The sequence below is a fragment of the Squalius cephalus genome (genome assembly GCF_949319135.1).
Source record: "Squalius cephalus genome assembly, chromosome: 4".
NCBI lineage: Eukaryota > Metazoa > Chordata > Actinopteri > Cypriniformes > Leuciscidae > Squalius > Squalius cephalus.
In genome coordinates, this window is record NC_137125.1 from 55,539,402 (window position 1) to 55,564,401 (window position 25,000).

Here is a 25,000-nt window from a genome sequence, read left to right on the forward strand (position 1 = left end):
GACTCGACCCGGAGAAGAACTGGGAACGACCGGCACACAGGCCAGCTTCTCCGGCAGCATGGAGATCATACAGGTTTCCTGAGGACTGAAGTCACTCAGTGTCGACCAAGCGGAAGCCTTCTCTCTCTCTCTACACTGAAGACACTGCAGTTCATGGACTGGCCACTAGAGGCTGCAGAAGAGACTCAATCCCATAGACCCGCATGTTAAACTTTACAGCAGAATAAAACACGTTTACAGTCTAACGCAGAAAGTGGTTTTGGTCTATAAAGCTGATGTTGCTCTTCATGACGACTGAGAGGCGGGTGAATGTTTTTATAACTCATCCATTTAAATTATATTAAGCCTTAAAGTTGTGCATAATTAAGGGCGTGGCCACTTGAGTGACAGGTGGATTGCCGCTGATGTCACTGCTAGCCGTTTGTCTGCTGTGTGTTAGCGTCACGTCACCTCAGCTAATCCGCCTCGCTGCACATTTACGTTTATCCGGGAGTGACGCGGCCAAGATGGCGACGGCCGGCTCCGCCCACTTCGGGCTTCAGAAGCGCTCTTCAGAAACACTACGAGTGACGTCACACACACTATGCCCAGTGTTTTACACAGACTATGGTTTCAACACACGGACGCTTGCTTCGTTTGGTGTTTGCTTCTCTCATTTGAACGCTGGGTATCCAGTACCTCAACAATCCGAATGAAGGCAAGACAATACAGCCAGCTAGGGTAAAAAACGTAAAGATTACACTCTTTTACAGTCTTGATGATGTTTTCAGGCTCTACTAGAACTTGAATGTTGATTATTCTCCTCATATTCTCCATTGTTGCGGCTCCTCTCTTCCCAGTCTGTCAGTAACGCTCTGTTCACTTCCTGTCTCTATGAAGCCCCTCCTCCTGAAAAGCACACTGTGCTCTGATTGGTTGGCTGGAGCAGTGTGTTGTGATTGGTCGAGCGCTTCGAGTGTGTTTGGGAAATGTCCCGCCCCTTTCCATAACCGCCAGTTTAACACTCTACTAACTAACTCAACCAGGCCCCGCCCCTTTATTCAACCAGGCCCCGCCCCTTTATTCTGCATATGAATTATTATAATGAGGAATATTGTGACGTGTTCGTTCCCGGAAGAAACTCGAGACACAATGGAGGCGCTTCAGGAGTTCAGGAACACTGATATAGAGAAGAACTGGAGCGTCTTCATGATCACACATCATCATCACACTGAAGAGATGAAGACGAGGAAAACACAATATGATCTTTAACAAACAGATTTACTCTTATAGATGAAGGTTCTTTATTGGCTTCGATGACTGGAGCCTTGAACATCTGTGCACTGCACAAAGGGTTCTGTAGATTATTAAAATGTTCTTTGCACTTATAAAAAAATAATTATTTTAAGAACTTCTTTTAAAAACCTTTATTTTTAAGAATGTTGCATCACTTCCACAGTTGGTTTAATACATTAAGCACTTTTTGAATTACAAGTTTTCTGAAAGGTTGTTTGAATATGCAAATGAGGCATTAAGTATGCAGTAAACTCTGTAACGAGTTAAAGGTCCTTAATGTGCGGATTCCTCTCTTCATCACTCTTCAAAAAATACATTTTCATGTTCTTAAGAATATAATGTTGTGTAAATCATCAGGTGAATTATAGATATAGAAATGAAAGCTTAAATCTAGCGATGTGTGGAGACTGGGTCTACAGCGCGGTGACCCTGACCCTGCATCATCACACATCATCTTCATCATCATCATCAGGCTCTTTTATGACATCATTATCATCATCATGAGAAACTCCTGAGAAACTCCTCTTCATCACCCTGAGAAATTCCTCTTCATCACCCTGAGAAACTCCTCTTCATCACCCGAGAAACTCCTCTTCATCACCCTGAGAAACTCCTCTTCATCACCCTGAGAAACTCCTCTTCATCACCCTGAGAAACTCCTCTTCATCACCCTGAGAAACTCCTCTTCATCACCCTGAGAAACTCCTCTTCATCACCCTGAGAAACTCCTCTTCATCACCCGAGAAACTCCTCTTCATCACCCTTTGAAACTCCTCTTCATCACCCGAGAAACTCTTCTTCATCACCCTGAGAAACTCCTCTTCATCACCCTGAGAAACTCCTCTTCATCACCCGAGAAACTCCTCTTCATCACCCTCAGTCTGCACTGCTTTCTCTTTCATTGGTGCTTTAGTGTGAATCTAACAGTGTTGGTGTTTGTTTCATTCAGACTCCTGAGACTGGAACCATGGGAAATACTGACCTGTGATCAGTCTTGTGTACAGTGTATTGCAGGTTTACCTTGTTAAAGGGTCAGAGGTCAGAGGATCAGCTGACCAAATGCCATAGAACTCATTTAAAAACATCATTCATGCATCGATCATGGAGCGCTTTCACCAGAAACAGGAACGTTTGGTTGGATGTTTGTTTTAAAGTTTTTTAAATGTTTCTACTTGTTTCAGAACATCCAGAGTACATTTAAAAGCAACGTTACCATAATGTTTGAAGCATAGAAACTGTGTCTGAACGCTCGGAGGACTTTCATAAGGTTTTCATGGTAACGTTAGCTAACCGTTCTCACAGCTTGTGTTCAGACCTGGAGCGGTCTCACTCTGATCTGGACTCGGTGGTTTTGCTGTTCAGACCTGGAGCGGTCTCACTCTGATCTGGACTCGGTGGTTTTGCTGTTCAGACCTGGAGCGGTCTCACGCTGATCTGGACTCGGTGGTTTTGAAGAGAAGGGCAGAATCAGAGTTCTAAAGCTGTGAAAGTGAATCAGAAGCAGCGACTGAATCCCGACTCTCTGAATCATGCGATAATGACTCGTTAATCATCGACGGACCTCAAATCTACAGTGATCAATGTTTATTTTTTACAATAGAGTCAAACGACTGATGATATAATCATTCTTGAGGCAGATCAGCCATTATTTTTATGAAACAATGATTCGGTGTGTTTGTGAAGGAGCAATTATTGATCTGTTTATTGATTGCTGAAATAAAACACACGTGGTACTTGAACATGTTTGGCTGTCTGTCCAGAACAGAAACTTTATAAATAATTGCCACATAAAAGTGTGAATGGGGTGCAGTACATTATAACACACACTGAATAATACAATGCTCAACGATAAAAACGTAATTTAACTGTGTAAATAGTGCAGTAGCTCTGTACCTGAACATCACGGCTGTGATTGGTTCGCAGGTGATCACATGACTGACGAACGTCGTTCAACTAATCAGATTGAAGGGCTAAAAGTATGAGCCTCATTAGCGGTTGTTTCCAACTAAGATATAGATACATAGATTCCTCATTAGCGGCTGTTTCCAACTAAGATATAGATACATAGATTCCTCATTAGTGGCTGTTTCCAACATAACTATAGATACATATAGATGCCTCATTAGCGGCTGTTTCTAACAGATTAGATACATGGATGCCTCATTAGCGGCTGTTTCCAACTAAGATATAGATACATAGATTCCTCATTGGTGGCTGTTTGTAACATAACTATATATACATAGATACTCTAGCAGCTGTTTCTAACATAACTATAGATGCATAGATGCCTCATTACCGGCTGTTTCCAACTAAGATATAGATACATAGATAACTCATTAGCAGTTTTTTCTATATTAGATACATGTATAGATATACACAGATATATAGAAGCCTCATAAGCGGCTGTTTCTAACATAGATATAGATACATAGATTTCTCATTAGCGGCTGTTTCCAGCTAAGATATAGATACATAGATTCCTCATTAGCGGCTGTTTCTAACTAATATATAGATACATAGATGCCTCATTAGCGGCTGTTTCCAACTAAGATATAGATACATAGATTCCTCATTATAGATACATAGATTCCTCATTAGCGGCTGTTTCCAACTAAGATATAGATACATAGATTCCTCATTAGCGGCTGTTTCCAACTAAGATATAGATACATAGATGCCTCATTAGCGGTTGTTTCCAACTAAGATATAGATACATAGATGCCTCATTAGCGGCTGTTTCTAACAGATTAGATACATAGATTCCTCATTAGCGGCTGTTTCCAACATAACCATAGACACATAGATGCCTCATTAGCGGCTGTTTCTAACAGATTAGATACATGGATGCCTCATTAGCGGCTGTTTCCAACTAAGATATAGATACATAGATGCCTCATTGGTGGCTGTTTGTAACATAACTATATATACATAGATAACTCTAGCAGCTGTTTCTAACATAACTATAGATGCATAGATGCCTCATTAGCGGCTGTTTCCAACTAAGATATAGATACATAGATAACTCATTAGCAGTTTTTTCTATATTAGATACATGTATATATAGATATACACAGATATATAGAAGCCTCATAAGCGGCTGTTTCTAACATAGGCTAGATACAGATTCCTCATTAGCTGCTGATTCTATATAAGATACATGTATATATAGATATATTTATACACAGATATATATACATAGATTCCTCATTAGTGACTGTTTCTAACATAGATATATACATAGATTCACCAGTGGCCGTTTCTGTATCGATAGATACATTGATGCCTCATTACTGGCTATTTCTAACTTAGATATAAATACATAGATTCCTCATTAGCGTCATTAGTCGTCCACCATGTTGGAACGGTCAAAGCCAGTCCATGAACACTTGAGAACAAGTTGACTATGCGTCTTCAACCATAGTAATACCACAAGTATGAATATCTATATCTGCAATAGACTTGAACAAATGATTTTCATAGGATTTAATACAAGATGAAGGCATTAGCTAAAACAGTCATTTAAAAGCCTGTAACATTGAGTTAATGTACACATTAAAACACAAACCAACACATTCCCACCTGTGAATGGTTTTCCTGTTTCTTCTGGAATTTAGATCTCTGCGGTTTTTACAACCAGAGGCTGCACAATGTTGTGGCATCTCAAAAAAACTCACTGATTTTTACTGAGTGAGGACAGCATCTGAGGCGCTGACCTTTTCCAGATGGCAAACGCGTTAACATGACGTCGGGAGTGGACGAATGTGGCATCTACATTACACATCTATGGATTGAACTGTACATGTGAAGCAGCTGCGCCGCCACGTGGACAAAGGTGGAACTTCAGAATTTTAAATGTAAAAGTTCACTCAGTTTTATTAAAAAAAGATCATTTCATTTGTTACAACAGCTTATAGTCGTGACTGAATGAGCTGTACACATCTGTTTTTATACAATGTTTTACAAGTAAAGCATGTACAATGTACAAGAACAACTCGAGATAGTGGAGATTTCATGACTGATGAGAAACCAAATGTTGGTCACCTTTGAACACATCCTCGCAAAGAATCAAAATAAAACATGAATAATGACGAGATTCTGTGGTGAATCAATCCTGCTCACTCCTTCAAAAGTGCTTTAGACATTTCTCCCACAATTCCAGCAATGACGTCTGACCCGTGACGCTTTCCACAGAAACATAAAGGGTTCAGTGGCGAAAGTTCAACTAAAACCCACGACTGCCGGCGAACCTCCTGACCGAAACAGAGACACGAACGAACTGAACCGCTCCTGTAAAGTGCAGTTAAGAAAACGGAAATGCTGGTGTGAGCAGAATCATAAAGGAACTAAAAACGTGGCGTTACCCAGAAGCCCTTGCAGAACAGGATTGAGATTTGGAACAGCTGTTTGACACACATTCATGATTGTACCGAAGCTGCTATCGGATGAAACGCTAGAGTCGCACCAGCGAGCGATGAAGACTGAGGTGGAGTATCTGTGCTGGTGAGTTTCCCTTCTTTACAGAAGCTCCTGCAGACGAGCCACACACACACACACACAGAGACGACACTGACAGACTCCAGCACACACACACACACACACACACACACACACACACACACACACACACACACACAGATCCTCTGAGGAGACAGGACAACAGCAGCACTGCAAGGACATGATGACGGGGTTCTTTATAGCTTATAAATACAGTATCTACACAGTATGTGGTACAAAAATAATTGAGCTTTTGTGGGCACAGAGATTTAAAAAAGTGAAAAATGATTCTAAAAAACGCTCAGGCACGAGAAGTCGTGACGCGAGCGAAGGAACGAAGGCCGCTTCAGTTCCCGTTCCGCCTTCGTCACGTGCAGATGAGGGCACATCAGTAGAAAAATAGTAGAAAAATACGAGTACCATGTTGTGATAGCGAGTGGGATCACAGTGTGGTGCTGCTCCAGGCCTGCAGGGGGCGCTGCGCTTCGCCTCGTTTATTTGGCATTGGGTGAGCGTTTGATTCAGAACTCCAGGATTAAGGCAACGCATCACGTCTGTGTGGATTTAATAAATCTTTCTCTTTAAAAAAAAATGTACAAATTTCTTTTAATACAAAGCTCTATGGCGTAACCAATAAACACTGTATAGAAAATATATAAATATGTTTTCTTTTCTTTTAAAAAATGTACAGGGAGCCGCCAGACCCCCGACGCATCAGAAGACAGAGTCTCGTCTCGAAGTCTCCAGACGGATATTTACACTGTGATGTGGGCGGGGCCTATGCACAGGGGGTGGGGCTCAGGGTGAGTACAGGTTGTGTGGGCGGGGCCTGTGCTCAGGGGACGGGGCTCAGGGAGAGTACAGGTTGTGTGGGCAGGGCCTGTGCTCAGGGGGCGGGGCTCAGGGTGAGTACAGGTTGTGTGGGCAGGGCCTGTGCTCAGGGCGAGTACAGGTTATGTGGGCGGGGCCTGTGCTCAGCGGGGCCGGGCTCAGGATGAGTCCAAGCTGAATGAGGGCGGGTACAGTTGGTGTGGGCGAGGGGCCTGCGCTAAAGGGGCGGGCTCAGGATGAGTACATGTGGTGTGGGCGGGGCCTGTGGCTCAGGGGGTGGGGCTCAGGACGAGTCTGTGCAGGGCGGGGGTGGGTACAGGAGGCGGGGCCTGTGGCTCAGGACGAGTCTGTGCAGGGCGAGGGCGGGGGTGGGTACAGGGGGCGGGGCCTTTGGCTCAGGACGAGTCTGTGTAGGGCGAGGGTGGGGGTGGGGATGGGTACAGGGGGCGGGGCCTTTGGCTCAGGACGAGTCTGTGTAGGGCGAGGGTGGGGGTGGGGATGGGTACAGGGGGCGGGGCCTGTGCTCTGGGGGCGGGGCTCAGGATGAGTCTGTGCAGGGTGGGGGCGGGTACAGGGGGCGGGGCCTGTGCTCTGGGGGCGGGGCTCAGGACGAGTCTGTGCAGGGGCGGGTACAGGTGGTGTGAGTAGCTACGGTCGGTGTAGGGCGAGGGTGGGGGCGGGAGTAGGGCGAGGGTGGGGGCGGGTACAGGGGGCGGGGCCTGGGCTCAGGACGAGTCTGTGCAGGGCGAGGGCAGGGGCGGGTACCGGGGCGGGGCCTGTGGCTCAGGGGGCGGGGCTCAGGACGAGTCTGTGCAGGGCGAGGGCAGGTACAGGGGGAGGGGCCTGTGGCTCAGGGGGCGGGGCTCAGGACGAGTCTGTGCAGGGCGAGGGCAGGGGCGGGTACAGGGGGCGGGGCCTGTGGCTCAGGGGGCGGGGCTCAGGACGAGTCTGTGCAGGGCGAGGGCGGGGGCGGGTACAGGTGGTGTGAGTAGCTGCGGTCGGTGTAGGGCGAGGGTGGGCAGCTCTCGCAGTTCTCCTCCGCCGACAGGTACTGGCTGCGTGGTGTGGGCGGCGGCGGCAGTGGCTCCGAGTCGTAGTTCACGTCGCTAGCGTAGCCCTTAGCAGCCGCGGATGTGGGCGGAGCCCGGCGGCCTGGCGTGTAGTCGCTGTCACACACGTCTGTGCTGCACGGCGTCGTCGGCGGGGCGAAGTGACGGTAACTGTACGGCCTGTAGCTGCAGAACACACACACACACACACAGAGTCAAGCGCTGAACACGTAACACCTCATCATCATCTGTGTTGCGCGGCGTCACCTGTACGAGCGGTGTGTCGACGGGCTGTTGGACGAGTAACCCAACTCCATGGTGTACTGAGACCTGACGGTGGCCGGAGACGGGGGCGGGTTCAGCATCTGCACACACACATCACAACCTCAGATTATTGTTATCAATAATACTGTAATAAATGTTATATTGTTAGTAAATATAAAAAAAATGAACGAAACATTTAACAGTACATTAACCAACTTTAATACCAATGAATATATCAATACATTTGAATTAGAGGTCTAGTGATATTTGCAGATGTTGTTTATGATCAATCAGCAACATTACACTAACTAAAGTTAGAGAAGTGACATCATGATCAACCAGCCCTAACGCTTCTTAAAGGGATACTTCACCTCTGGGAAGATGAATGTGTATTTAAAATATGTAATTTAAGTAGAAGAAATGTGAAGACATTTTTGAATTTGGAGCTTTCTAGACTGAGAAAAGCCAGAAAATGTATTTTTGGCTTATGTGGATGAAAGACAACAACTCCCAGAATGCACTTGCTTCGCTGTCTCAGGAGGCCACGCCTACCGGTAAGAGTGCGCAGTTTAAAACAACAAAGCTAGCCTACGTGATGAGTTTGCGAGGGATTTAGAGATCGTCCAAAATGTCTGGGATTCGGCTTTTGCGTTCTACAGTCGCCATTCATTCATCATGTTTACTGTGGCGAGCAGGACGAGGCTGACGGCCGCGGGAGAACAGCGCGAGGCCGGTGGCGTCATTACTGAGACGCGCCGGGTCTCCCATCTCTCACGGAGGAGCAGGAATTTTTCTTAGCAATGTTAAAACGCATATCAACCGATCACTTGTTTAGCGTTCATGTAAACACTACATTCAAAGTCACCAATCGGAATGAATTCAGTTAGATTGAAACAAAAGGTGTGCATGTAAACAATGAATGGCGACTGCAGAACGCAAAAGCTGAATCCCGGACATTTTGAACGATCTCGCCCGCCGGACAAGTCCGGGAAAAGGAGGATGGTCATTACACTGGCTGCCAGTTACTTATAGGATTGATTTTAAAGTATTATTACTAGTATATAAATCATTTAATGGCCTAGGACCTCAATACATTGCAGATATGCTCACGGAATACAAACCCAACAGATCACTCAGATCACTAGGATCACATCAGCTAGAAGTTCCAAGGGTTCACTCTAAGCATGGCGAGTCTGCTTTTAGCTATTATGCTGGAACCAGCTTCCAGAAGAGATCAGATGTGCTCCTACATTAGTCACATTCACATCCAGACTCAAAACACATCTGTTTAACTATGCATTTAATGAATGAGCACTGTGTCACTGTTTGTCCGACTGTTTGTACTGTGTCTTATTTTAGTCTTTATTCTAAACTGTTTTAATTATTTTTAGTTCTTTCTCGTTTCTTTATTTTAAACTGTTTTGTATATTCTTATTTCTTCTGATTATTTTTAATAGTATGTAAAGCACTTTGAATTACCATTGTGTATGAAATGTGCTATATAAATAAACTTGCCTTGCCTTGCCTTACTTACTCAGCTTTCTCCTACTATTCAGCTTTCTCCACAGAACAAGAGCCTGCTAGCTTAGCTTCCAAAGAAAGACGGCTGACACTGTGTACATTCTGTGAGTGAGATCCCACCCTGTATGGGCGGGCTGAAAACATGCGGAACTACGCCATCTACTGGCTGTAGTCTTTAGCCTCTGGCCAGAAAATCCTCCGATGACGCAAAATGACGATTTTTGCGTCATCGGAGGATTTTTTCCAGACAAAAAATACATAAATCTCTCCTCTCAGGGAGATATGAGGGTGGAAAGCATGGTAATTCGAAAATACTACAGGTTTTCTACTAATACAAAGCTTAATGCTAAATCCTGAAGTATCCCTTTAAGAGGCAGCGCTAGGACACTGACCGGAGGGAAGAACGGGCCCTTGGTGCTGGAGGAGCTGCTGGACGAGGCTCCGGTCACATGAGCGCGGTCGTACGGCGGCCCACTGCTGCCTCCCATGATGCTCAGCGAGCCGATGACAGACTTCCCCCGAGACATGCCTGAGAGACAGAGAGAGAGAGGAACACACGTGAGCAGCTACACACACACACACACACACTCACTCCCTCACTCCCTCACTCCCTCCCTCCCTCACTCCCTCCCTCACCTCTGCACACACACTCCCTCACTCACTCCCTCACTCACTCCCACACTCACTCCCACACTCACTCCCACACTCACTCCCACACTCGCTCCCTCACTCGCTCACTCCCTCACTCGCTCACTCCCTCACTCGCACACTCACTCCCTCACTCACTCCCTCACTCACTCCCTCACTCACTCCCTCACTCACTCCCTCACTCACTCGCACACTCACTCGCACACTCACTCGCACACTCTCACTCACTCACTCACTCACTCACTCACTCACTCTCACTCCCTCCCTCACTCCCTCCCTCACTCCCTCCCTCACTCCCTCCCTCACTCCCTCCCTCACTCCCTCCCTCACTCACTCACTCTCACTCCCTCCCTCACTCCCTCCCTCACTCCCTCCCTCACTCCCTCCCTCACTCCCTCACTCACTCCCTCCCTCACTCACTCGCACACTCACTCCCTCACTCACTCGCACACTCACTCCCTCACTCCCTCACTCACTCCCTCACTCACTCCCTCACTCACTCCCTCACTCCCTCCCTCCCTCCCTCACTCACTCCCTCACTCACTCACTCACTCCCTCACTCCCTCCCTCCCTCACTCACTCACTCCCTCACTCACTCCCTCACTCCCTCCCTCCCTCACTCCCTCCCTCACTCCCTCACTCCCTCACTCCCTCACTCCCTCACTCCCTCACTCACACACTCACTCCCTCACTCACTCCCTCACTCACTCCCTCCCTCACTCACTCACTCCCTCCCTCCCTCCCTCACTCACTCCCTCCCTCCCTCCCTCCCTCACTCACTCCCTCACTCACTCACTCCCTCACTCACTCACTCCCTCACTCCCTCACTCACTCCCTCCCTCACTCACTCACTCCCTCCCTCACTCACTCACTCCCTCACTCCCTCACTCACACACTCACTCCCTCACTCACTCCCTCCCTCCCTCCCTCACTCACTCCCTCACTCCCTCACTCACACACTCACTCCCTCACTCACTCCCTCACTCACTCACTCCCTCCCTCACTCACTCGCACACTCCCTCACTCACTCCCTCCCTCACTCACGCACACACACCTGGCAGCGAGCCGCTCAGAGAGCCGGGGTGAGGCACGTATCCCAGCGGCACCGTGGAGGGCCCGTGGACCACGAAGTCGTTGGTCATGGTCTCGCCGTCGTCCTTCATCTGAGGACACAGCACTCGCTGGCACACGAAGTACACGGCGCCCACCACGAACAGCACCAGCACCACGCCCACGATCGAGCCGATGGTGTTACTGGGAGCGAACGACGGCTCTTCTGTCGCGTCTGTGGACACACACACACACACACACACACACACACACTCCAGTGAACCTGGGTCTCTGCAGGGTTTCACATGTGTTTAATACAACTGAACCCTTCTGTAGATAATCCTCAGTTACGCTGTTTCTCCATCCCTGAGTTTATGACCTGCTGAAATCATCACTCCACCACTCATGACCTAACCCCTGCGTGACCTTACGGACATCTTTGTCTTCTTCAGTTTTGTTTTCTTGATCATTTTGCCTGTGTTAATGCCAACTGCATACATTTTGGCACAGGTGTGTATTTATATTGGAATTTTACTATTTCACCCCATTTCCTTTAAAAAATCTATTTTGCACCAGAAACACAAAATAGTTCCTCTCAGGACATTGAAACCCATTAAAACTACAAGTTTTAATCCCATGGCCATTTAACTATAAAATGATGCAATCTCTGTTAACAGGTTTTCATTCTCTTGGCAACGCTTCAGAATTTACAATTTTACTATATTTTACCAGATGTGCCATTTTCTCAAGTTTGGCCTATAAAGCAAACACTCGCTTTATTCCTGTTTCTGCTTCTGCATATTATAGAGCCAACCGTGTGTGTGTGTGTATGTGTGTGTGTGTGTGTGTGTGTGTGTGTGTGTGTGTGTGTGTGTGTGTGTGTGTGTGTGTGTGTGTGTGTGTGTGTGTGTGTGTGTGTGCGTGTGTGTGATATTTGCGAGAGAAACTCTACTGCACATCCCAATCCCAGTCTCTGTGTCCCAGTGAGTTTCACTGCATCTACTGGGAGAATCTGGTCCTGCGCTCAAACACACTCTCACTGAAAGATCATTTAGATTTAGAATTACAGCTTTGATTTTCTCACAGTTTTAGAGTTGAACATGTTTCATAAAATATAATTTTTTTATAAATTAATGTTCATAAATCATTTTCATAAACTTAAACCTCTATAAGTTTTTTGGGGGTTTTACTTTTTAAACATCAACAATAATCAGCCAAAGATCTTCTTTAAGTCTGCGTCCCAAGCTTCACAGTTTTGTCCACTATGGACCCGTGTGTAACTTTAATTGATGCTCAGGGTTAGACTGAATCTGAAGGACGTACAGCAGCCGATCTCGTCGGAGTTGTCCGTACAGTCGGTGTTGTGGTCACACTTCTTGTGCCGGCCGATGCACTGGCCGTTGGTGCAGGTGAACTGATCCATGGGACAGAACACTGCAGAGAGACGGACAGAAGCGTCAGCAACACAGAACTGTCTAAATCTCATCATCATCTGTTACCAAACATGTATTCATTACTTCAGTGAGCTTCTGCATTCAATTATTACATTGTTTAAATTAATACATTATTAGCTAACTGTGATTTTGTATGTGCATTTCTGAAATACATAACTTGTACAGTTTCCTCTGATAACAACACTCAGAACACTGTGGACTCGTGCACTTTCTGTGAAGCTGCTGTGAAATGACGTGTGTTGTGAAAAGCGCTGTAATAATAAACATGAATTGAATTGAAAATAATCAAATCTCACTGCAAATGTCTGGTTTTCCAACAGTGAACATTCTTATATCAAGATACATTTACTGGAAAACACAATGACTAGATATGAAGACATTAAAAGCAGGACGAGCTCTCCTGTGGAGGTACACACGTCAAGTCTCCTTTATTATACGGCGCTTTTACAATCGTGTTTCAAAGCAGCTTTACAGAGATAACAGGACAATAATGCAACAGTTTGTTTCCAGAAGAAAATAGCGTCAGTCCAGCTTTAGTAAGTTCAGTGATGGTTCATTTGTGTTGTAAAAAAGTTATTAGCGTTAGTAGCGTCTCGTGGCCTACATTATTTTAAATACATCTATCCAGTGACAGAGTTCAAGCATATTCATCTACAATAATTCTGTTTTCAGCTTCAGAATCATGAATATTGTTATTCTGGTGTCTCTAATGTCCTGTGCTAAAGCCTATTCATTTACACCCACTGTGTAATATCAAATTTAGCATTTTGATCAACACTACATTTTTTTGTGAACCTTTTATCATATGTCCTGTAGTATCGCAGTAATGCGGTGAGTCCGGTGTCGTGGCTCGAGTGTATGGTGACACCGCTGCGTAATATCCTCTGCTCCTCCAGTGAGCGTCTAGTGTTCCTCACCTTCACACTTGGTCTCGTCGGACCGGTCCTGGCAGTCCACGTCCCCGTTGCAGCGCAGAGAGAGATGCACACACTGCCGGCTGTCACACTGGAACTCCTCGTCGGAACACACCGGACACTCGCGCTCGTCGCTGCTATCGTCACACTCCGCGAAGCCGTCGCAGCGCCAGGCCTGAGGGATGCAGTCCACCTCACCCGACACACACGAGAACTGCTCAGGGGAACAGGTGGGCGGCTCTGCGGAACACACACACGCGAGTGAGAGTGTGTGAGAGTGTGTGTGTGTGTGTGTGTGTGTGTGTGTGTGTGTGTGTGTGTGCACCTCCACAGGAGAGCTCGTCCTGCAGCAGCACCAGGTGAACGGGACACGAGCAGCGAGTGGTTCCATCTCCCTTCACGATACAGATGTGAGAGCAGCCGCCGTTATCAGATGTGCAGGGGTGTTTATCTGCACACACACACACACACACACACACACACACACACACAGATCAGCTGACAGGATCAATACTCACACACTCTCTTGCTCACTCTCACTCTCTTTTACTCACTCACTCTCTCACTCACTCACACTCTCACACTCTCACACGCTCGCTCGCTCTCACGCTCAATCTCTCTCACTCACTCACCTCTCTCTCTCGCACTCTCACTCACCCGCTCACTCACCCGCTCACTCACCCGCTCACTCACACTCACTCACTCACACTCACTCACTCACCCGCTCACTCACCCGCTCACTCACCCGCTCACTCACACTCACTCACCCGCTCACTCACCCGCTCACTCACCCGCTCACTCACCCGCTCACTCACCCGCTCACTCACACTCACTCACTCACACTCACTCACTCACCCGCTCACTCACCCGCTCACTCACCCGCTCACTCACCCGCTCACTCACACTCACTCACTCACCCGCTCACTCACCCGCTCACTCACCCGCTCACTCACCCGCTCACTCACACTCACTCACTCACCCGCTCACTCACCCCCTCACTCACACTCACTCACTCACCCGCTCACTCACCCGCTCACTCACCCGCTCACTCACCCTCACTCTCACTCTCAATCGCTCGCCCAAGCGCTCACACACACACTCTCTCTCGCTCACTCACTCACTCACTCTCACGCTCACACACTCACTCACTCACTCACTCACACACACACTCACACACTCACACACTCACACACTCACTCACTCACTCACTCACTCACTCACTCACTCACTCACTCACTCACTCACTCACTCACTCACTCACTCACTCACTCACTCACTCACTCACTCACTCTCGCTCACACACACACACTCACGCTCGGTCACACACACACACTCACTGTACTCCTCCATGTCGAGCTCGTGTACAGCGTGGATGTCGCTCAGATATGCGATGCGCGCCTGGATCTTGGTTCTTCCTTCACGCGTGACCTTATCGATGCGCTCGATCATCTGCTGCTGCCGGTCGATCCAGTACAGGAAGTTCCCGAACACCGTCAGGCCCACCGGCTGCAGGATGTTCGAGTCCTCGATCACGATCCGATTGGCTCCTGGAGAGGGGGGCGGAGACAGGGGAGTGGTCAGGGACTGAGGGGCGGGGCCAAGGAAAGCACTCATGGGAAGGGACACAAAAGCAAAATCACATTTATTTTTCCTTTCAGTTAGTTTCAGGTATTTTGTTGTGTTTTTGTTTTAGTTATTTTAGTCTACTGAAATAAAAATATAAATTATGTAGACTAAAATAACTAATAAACATAAAATTACTGAAACTAACTAAAATTCTAATTAAAAATATATGTCATTTAACTCCTTTGTGTCACGTCCAATGAGTGATTTTAGAACATTAATTTAAACTAAATAATGCAAAATTTGGACTTGGCAACTAGCAGAAATGAAATAAGTTTTTTTTATACTTTAGTTGAACTTTTTTCAAATAAAGAGTTTATGTCTGTAGTTTCAGTTAACTGTAATAACCCTGAGCCGTTCGTCACATGGTTTCTTGGAAATCATTAAAAACATCAGATGTGTGTAAGTATTGCACATATGTGTAATTATTTATGTTCATATAGTTTCTCTTCATGTATGTGTGTGTATAGGTATATGACATGTATACGCATGTATAATTTGTATGTATTTTTATCAAGTTAATTTTAAGTAGTCATTTAATTTTATTTATTTTTCTCTTTCCTCACGTTTACGTCTTTATTTACATATTCAGTACAACGTGTCTGACTTGTAACATTCAGGAATGAGGGCAACATGAAGATTCAACATGTCCTATTGCTGTGAATGGTTCCTCGTTTATGTAAAGCTTAATACAGAAAAAAATAATAATGAAATAAAACATCTGACGTGTGCAGGCGGAACACGGTGTCTAGCGACTGATCGTCACGTGATCATGCATGACCTTTGACCTCACCGGACAGGTCGCTGCTCTCGATGCGCCGCAGGTCCATGTCGACCCAGAAGAGTTTCCCCAGCTCGTTGTCGATGGCCAGAGCGACTGGTTTCCCCAGATTGCTGAAGAACAGAACCTCTCGCTCCGTCCCGTCCAGAGCGGATCGTTCGATCTTCGGCGAGCGCTCCTGCAGATTCGTGAAGTACATGTACCTGTGGACGAGACGGCACACGCTGAGATCACATGACGGCACACGCTGAGATCACACTAGCAGAGCTATCCCTGTGAGCAGCGGCGCTCACCCTCGCTCAGGATTGACCACGATGGCGCGCGGTTTGTCGTGTTCTCCGCGCAGCACCACTCCGACCCGCGAGCCGTCCAGGCGTGTGACGTTGATGACGTTGGTGACCTCGCTGGTCCAGTAGATGAAGCGGCTGTAGACGTCGATGCTGAGATCATAGGGCTGGAGACCGAGACTCGGGCCACCGGACACCACCGTCACACTCTGAGGAACACACACACACACACATCAGACCACCGTCACACTCTGAGGAACACACACACACACACACACATCAGACCCAACACACACACACACACACACACACACACACATATCACACCACCGTCACACTCTGAGGAACACACACACACACACATCAGACCCAACACACACACACACAATCACACCACCGTCACACTCTGAGGAACACACACACATCAGACCCAACACACACACAATCACACCACCGTCACACTCTGAGGAACACACACACACACATCAGACCCAACACACACACACACACACATCAGACCACCGTCACACTCTGAGGAACACACACACACACACACACACATCAGACCCAACACACACACACACAATCACACCACCGTCACACTCTGAGGAACACACACACACACACACACACACACACACACACACACACACACACATCAGACCCGTCACACACACAATCACACCACCGTCACACTCTGAGGAACACACACACACACACACACACACACACATCAGACCCAACACACACACACAATCACACCACCGTCACACTCTGAGGAACACACACACACACACACACACACACACACACACACACACACACACACACACACACACACACACACACACACATCAGACCCGTCACACACACAATCACACCACCGTCACACTCTTAGGAACACACACACACACACACACACACATCAGACCCAACACACACACACAATCACACCACCGTCACACTCTGAGGAACAACACAAACACACACACATCAGACCCAACACACACACACAATCACACCACCGTCACACTCTGAGGAACACACACACACACACATCAGACCCAACACACACACACCACCGTCACACTCTGAGGAACAACACAAACACACACACACACACCAGACCCAACACAAACACATCAAGACCACCGTCACACTCTGAGGAACACACACACACACCGGACCCAACACACACACATCAGACCCGTCACACACACAATCACACCACCGTCACACTCTGAGGAACAACAGACACACACATCAGACCACCGTCGCACTCTGAGGAACAACACACACACACATCAGACCCGTCACACACACATCAGACCCGTCACACACACATCAGACCCAACACACACACATATAATCACATCACCATCACACTCTGAGGAACAACACACACACACACACATCAGACCCGTCACACACACACACAATCACACTCTGAGGAACAACACACACACACACACATCAGACCCGTCACACACACACACAATCACACTCTGAGGAACAACACACACACACACACACACACACACACACACATCAGACCCAACACACACACATCAGACCACCGTCGCACTCTGAGGAACAACACACACACACATCAGACCCGTCACACACACATCAGACCCAACACACACACATATAATCACATCACCGTCACACTCTGAGGAACAACACACACACACATCAGACCCGTCACACACACACAATCACACCACCGTCACACTCTGAGGAACAACACAAACACACACACATCAGACCCAACACACACACACAATCACACCACCGTCACACTCTGAGGAACACACACACACACACATCAGACCCAACACACACACACCACCGTCACACTCTGAGGAACAACACAAACACACACACACACACCAGACCCAACACAAACACATCAAGACCACCGTCACACTCTGAGGAACACACACACACACCGGACCCAACACACACACATCAGACCCGTCACGCACACAATCACACCACCGTCACACTCTGAGGAACAACAGACACACACATCAGACCACCGTCGCACTCTGAGGAACAACACACACACACATCAGACCCGTCACACACACATCAGACCCGTCACACACACATCAGACCCGTCACACACACATATAATCACATCACCATCACACTCTGAGGAACAGCACACACACACACACATCAGACCCGTCACACACACACACAATCACACTCTGAGGAACAACACACACACACACACACACACACACACACACACACATACATCAGACCCAACACACACATCAGACCACCGTCGCACTCTGAGGAACAACACACACACACATCAGACCCGTCACACACACATCAGACCCAACACACACACATATAATCACATCACCGTCACACTCTGAGGAACAACACACACACACATCAGACCCGTCACACACACACAATCACACTCTGAGGAACAACACACACACACACACACACACACACACATCAGACCCAACACACACACATCAGACCCAACACACACACATCAGACCACCGTCACACTCTGAGGAACAACACACACACACTGGACCCAACACACACACATCAGACCCGTCACACACACAATCACACCACCGTCACACTCTGAGGAACAACAGACACACACCGGACACAACACACACACACATCAGACCACCGTCGCACTCTGAGGAACAACACACACACACACATCAGTCCCGTCACACACACATATAATCACATCACCGTCACACTCTGAGGAACAACACACACACACACATCAGTCCCGTCACACACACATATAATCACATCACCGTCACACTCTGAGGAACAACACACACACACACACACATCAGACCCGTCACAAAATGGCCGACACCCGATACAGTGCACTATATAGTTTCGGACACAGCTCATGACTAAAACTAAGTCAGAATGCGCTTGACCTGGTTTCCGTCCTCCTGCGCGCGGCGGATGAGGTTCTGCTTGGAGTCGATCCAGTACAGGTGCCGGTCCAGCGGGTCGTAGTCGACGGCGCGCACGTTCCTCAGGCTGTGGATGGGCAGGATGATGTCGGGACTCTGGAGCTCGTCGATCACCATGCGGTTGATGGCCGTCTTCTGACTGAACAGCAGGAATGATGTGGGAGCTGATGGACAGACAGAGTCATGTGACCACTCATCATCTCTAACAAGGACAGTTAAGCGACCTCAAACGCGCTCTAAACCTACAGTGCTGCGTAGGGCTGGGCATCGGATACTGGTTATCAATTCCTTTGTGAGCATTTCAATATGAGTCTAAACCATGCAAGCGCGAGAGTTCATGTGTATCAGTATAATGGATCAGTGCAGCTCTTAAAGTGACAGCAGCCTAATATTCCCGCTCTATAATAACACTAATATTCCCGCTCTATAATTACGCTAATATTCCCACTCTATAATTACGCTAATATTCCCACTCTATAATTACGCTAATATTCCCGCTCTATAATAACACTAATATTCCCGCTCTATAATAACACTAATATTCCCGCTCTATAATAACACTAATATTCCTTCTCTATAATAACACTAATATTCCCGCTCTATAATAACACTAATATTCCTGCTCTATAATAACGCTAATATACCCGCTCTATAATAACACTGATATTCCCACTCTATAATAACACTAATATTCCCTCTCTATAATAACTCTAATATTCCCGCTCTATAATAACACTAATATTCCCGCTCTATAATTACGCTAATATTCCCACTCTATAATTACGCTAATATTCCCGCTCTATAATTACGCTAATATTCCTGCTCTATAATTATGCTAATATTCCCGCTCTATAATAACACTAATATTCCCGCTCTATAATTACGCTAATATTCCCGCTCTATAATAACGCTAATATTCCCACTCTATAATAACACTAATATTCCTGCCGTCTCTATAATAACACTAATATTCCCGCTCTATAATAACACTAATATTCCCGCTCTATGATAACACTAATATTCCCGCTCTATAATAACACTAATATTCCTGCCGTCTCTATAATAACACTAATATTCCCGCTCTATAATAACACTAATATTCCCGCTCTATGATAACACTAATATTCCCGCTCTATAATAACACTAATATTCCCGCTCTATAATTACGCTAATATTCCCGCTCTATAATAACACTAATATTCCTGCTCTATAATAACACTAATATTCCCGCTCTATAACACTAATATTCCGTCTCTGTAAAAACGCTAATATTCCGTCTCTATAATAACACTAATATTCCGTCTCTATAATAACACTAATATTCCCGCTCTATAATAACACTAATATTCCCGCTCTATAACACTAATATTCCCGCTCTATAATAACACTAATATTCCCGCTCTATAATAACACTGATATTCCCGCTCTATAATAACACTAATATTCCCGCTCTATAATATTCCCGCTCTATAATAACACTAATATTCCCGCTCTATAATAACACTAATACTCCTGTCTATAATAACACTAATATTCCCGCTCTATAACACTAATATTCCCGCTCTATAACACTAATATTCCCGCTCTATAACACTGATATTCCCGCTCTATAATAACACTGATATTCCCGCTCTATAATAACACTAATATTCCCGCTCTATAATAACGCTAATGTTCCCGCTCTATAATAACGCTGATATTCCCGCTCTATAATAACGCTCATATTCCCGCTCTATAATAACACTGATATTCCCGCTCTATAATAACACTGATATTCCCGCGCTATAATAACACTAATATTCCATCTCCATAATAACACTAATATTCCCGCTCTAATATTCCCGCTCTATAATGACACTAATATTCCCGCTCTATAATAACGCTAATATTCCCGCTCTATAATAACACTAATATTCCCGCTCTATAATAACGCTAATATTCCCGCTCTATAATAACACTGATATTCCCGCTCTATAATAACACTGATATTCCCGCTCTATAATAACACTGATATTCCCGCTCTATAATAACACTAATATTCCATCTCTATAATAACACTAATATTCCCGCTCTAATATTCCCGCTCTATAACGCTAATATTCCTGCTCTATAATAACACTAATATTCCCGCTCTATAATAACACTAATATTCCCGCTCTATAATGACACTAATATTCCCGCTCTATAATAACGCTAATATTCCCGCTCTATAATAACACTAATATTCCCGCTCTATAATAACACTAATATTCCATCTCTATAATAACACTAATATTCCCGCTCTAATATTCCCGCTCTATAATAACGCTAATATTCCCACTCTATAATAACACTGATATTCCATCTCTATAATAACACTGATATTCCCGCTCTATAATAACACTGATATTCCCGCTCTATAATAACACTGATATTCCCGCTCTATAATAACACTGATATTCCCGCTCTATAATAACACTAATATTCCATCTCTATAATAACACTAATATTCCATCTCTATAATAACACTAATATTCCCGCTCTATAATAACACTAATATTCCCGCTCTATAATAACACTGATATTCCCGCTCTATAATAACACTAATATTCCCGCTCTATAATATTCCCGCTCTATAATAACACTAATATTCCCGCTCTATAATAACACTAATATTCCTGTCTATAATAACACTAATATTCCCGCTCTATAACACTAATATTCCCGCTCTATAACACTAATATTCCCGCTCTATAATAACACTGATATTCCCGCTCTATAATAACACTAATATTCCCGCTCTATAATAACACTAATATTCCCGCTCTATAATAACACTGATATTCCCGCTCTATAATAACACTAATATTCCTGTCTATAATAACGCTGATATTCCCGCTCTATAATAACGCTCATATTCCCGCTCTATAATAACACTGATATTCCCGCTCTATAATAACACTGATATTCCCGCTCTATAATAACACTAATATTCCATCTCTATAATAACACTAATATTCCCGCTCTAATATTCCCGCTCTATAATAACGCTAATATTCCCGCTCTATAATAACACTAATATTCCCGCTCTATAATGACACTAATATTCCCGCTCTATAATAACGCTAATATTCCCGCTCTATAATAACACTAATATTCCCGCTCTATAATAACGCTAATATTCCCGCTCTATAATAACACTGATATTCCCGCTCTATAATAACACTAATATTCCATCTCTATAATAACACTAATATTCCCGCTCTAATATTCCCGCTCTATAACGCTAATATTCCTGCTCTATAATAACACTAATATTCCCGCTCTATAATAACACTAATATTCCCGCTCTATAATGACACTAATATTCCCGCTCTATAATAACGCTAATATTCCCGCTCTATAATAACACTAATATTCCCGCTCTATAATAACACTAATATTCCATCTCTATAATAACACTAATATTCCCGCTCTAATATTCCCGCTCTATAATAACGCTAATATTCCCGCTCTATAATAACACTAATATTCCCGCTCTATAATAACACTAATATTCCCGCTCTATAATAACACTAATATTCCCACTCTATAATAACACTGATATTCCATCTCTATAATAACACTGATATTCCCGCTCTATAATAACACTGATATTCCCGCTCTATAATAACACTGATATTCCCGCTCTATAATAACACTGATATTCCCGCTCTATAATAACACTAATATTCCATCTCTATAATAACACTAATATTCCATCTCTATAATAACACTAATATTCCCGCTCTAATATTCCCGCTCTATAATAACGCTAATATTCCCGCTCTATAATAACACTAATATTCCCGCTCTATAATAACACTAATATTCCCGCTCTATAATAACGCTAATGTTCCCGCTCTATAATAACACTGATATTCCCGCTCTATAATAACACTAATATTCCATCTCTATAATAACACTAATATTCCCGCTCTAATATTCCCGCTCTATAATAACGCTAATATTCCTGCTCTATAATAACACTAATATTCCCGCTCTATAATGACACTAATATTCCCGCTCTATAATAACACTATTCCCGCTCTATAATAACACTGATATTCCCGCTCTATAATAACACTAATATTCCCGCTCTATAATAACACTGATATTCCCGCTCTATAATAACACTGATATTCCCGCTCTATAATAACGCTGATATTCCCGCTCTATAATAACACTGATATTCCCGCTCTATAATAACACTAATATTCCCGCTCTATAATAACACTAATATTCCCGCTCTATAATAACACTGATATTCCCGCTCTATAATAACACTGATATTCCCGCTCTATAATAACGCTGATATTCCCGCTCTATAATAACTCTAATATTCCTGCTCTATAATAACACTAATATTCCCGCTCTATAATAACACTAATATTCCTGCTCTATAATAACACTAATATTCCCGCTCTATAATAACACTGATATTCCCGCTCTATAATAACACTGATATTCCCGCTCTATAATAACACTAATATTCCCGCTCTATAATAACACTAATATTCCATCTCTATAATAACACTAATATTCCCGCTCTAATATTCCCGCTCTATAATAACGCTAATATTCCCGCTCTATAATAACACTAATATTCCCGCTCTATAATAACACTAATATTCCCGCTCTATAATAACGCTAATGTTCCCGCTCTATAATAACACTGATATTCCCGCTCTATAATAACACTAATATTCCATCTCTATAATAACACTAATATTCCCGCTCTAATATTCCCGCTCTATAATAACGCTAATATTCCCGCTCTATAATAACACTAATATTCCCGCTCTATAATAACACTAATATTCCCGCTCTATAATAACACTATTCCCGCTCTATAATAACACTAATATTCCCGCTCTATAATAACACTGATATTCCCGCTCTATAATAACACTAATATTCCCGCTCTATAATAACACTAATATTCCTGCTCTATAATAACACTGATATTCCCGCTCTATAATAACGCTGATATTCCCGCTCTATAATAACACTGATATTCCCGCTCTATAATAACACTAATATTCCCGCTCTATAATAACGCTAATATTCCCGCTCTATAATAACGCTAATATTCCCGCTCTAATATTCCCGCTCTATAATAACGCTAATATTCCCGCTCTATAATAACACTAATATTCCCGCTCTATAATAACACTAATATTCCATCTCTATAATAACACTAATATTCCCGCTCTAATATTCCCGCTCTATAATAACACTAATATTCCCGCTCTATAATAACACTAATATTCCCGCTCTATAATAACACTAATATTCCCGCTCTATAATAACGCTAATGTTCCCGCTCTATAATAACACTGATATTCCCGCTCTATAATAACACTAATATTCCATCTCTATAATAACACTAATATTCCCGCTCTAATATTCCCGCTCTATAATAACGCTAATATTCCCGCTCTATAATAACACTAATATTCCCGCTCTATAATAACACTAATATTCCCGCTCTATAATAACACTATTCCCGCTCTATAATAACACTAATATTCCCGCTCTATAATAACACTGATATTCCCGCTCTATAATAACACTAATATTCCCGCTCTATAATAACACTAATATTCCTGCTCTATAATAACACTGATATTCCCGCTCTATAATAACGCTGATATTCCCGCTCTATAATAACACTGATATTCCCGCTCTATAATAACACTAATATTCCCGCTCTATAATAACACTAATATTCCCGCTCTATAATAACGCTAATATTCCCGCTCTAATATTCCCGCTCTATAATAACGCTAATATTCCCGCTCTATAATAAC

At 44.5% G+C, this 25,000-nt stretch overlaps 2 protein-coding genes and 1 long non-coding RNA gene across 4 annotated transcripts in view; 1 reads left to right on the top strand and 2 right to left on the bottom strand.

The window, feature by feature from the left end:
- Window positions 1-3,014, top strand: part of dusp16 (dual specificity phosphatase 16) — a 12,200-nt gene extending 9,186 nt beyond the window's left edge. The window contains exons 5-6 of the mRNA XM_079870193.1: window positions 1-2,580; window positions 2,687-3,014. The exon at window positions 1-2,580 is cut by the window's left edge and continues 669 nt beyond it. Coding sequence (XP_079726319.1) covers window positions 1-82 — 82 coding nt within the window. The 3' untranslated portion in view covers window positions 83-2,580; window positions 2,687-3,014. The remainder of the gene's footprint in view (window positions 2,581-2,686) is intronic.
- A 3,382-nt stretch (window positions 3,015-6,396) lies between these two features.
- On the bottom strand, window positions 6,397-6,801 carry LOC307158042. The gene is made up of 2 exons (XR_013821179.1): window positions 6,738-6,801; window positions 6,397-6,700 (listed from the first exon to the last, which is right to left on the bottom strand). It is a non-coding gene; the product is annotated as an uncharacterized lncRNA (long non-coding RNA).
- A 622-nt stretch (window positions 6,802-7,423) lies between these two features.
- lrp6 (low density lipoprotein receptor-related protein 6) overlaps window positions 7,424-25,000 on the bottom strand; it is a 52,382-nt gene continuing 34,805 nt past the window's right edge. For both annotated transcript variants that reach the window (XM_079870194.1, XM_079870195.1), the window contains 11 exons: window positions 19,131-19,333; window positions 16,198-16,400; window positions 15,917-16,107; window positions 14,838-15,047; window positions 13,826-13,951; window positions 13,504-13,740; window positions 12,456-12,566; window positions 11,137-11,367; window positions 9,827-9,963; window positions 7,917-8,014; window positions 7,424-7,835 (listed from right to left, as the gene is read on the bottom strand). In XM_079870194.1, the coding sequence (XP_079726320.1) occupies window positions 7,538-7,835; window positions 7,917-8,014; window positions 9,827-9,963; window positions 11,137-11,367; window positions 12,456-12,566; window positions 13,504-13,740; window positions 13,826-13,951; window positions 14,838-15,047; window positions 15,917-16,107; window positions 16,198-16,400; window positions 19,131-19,333 (2,045 nt within the window). In that variant the 3' untranslated portion in view covers window positions 7,424-7,537. The remainder of the gene's footprint in view (window positions 7,836-7,916; window positions 8,015-9,826; window positions 9,964-11,136; window positions 11,368-12,455; window positions 12,567-13,503; window positions 13,741-13,825; window positions 13,952-14,837; window positions 15,048-15,916; window positions 16,108-16,197; window positions 16,401-19,130; window positions 19,334-25,000) is intronic.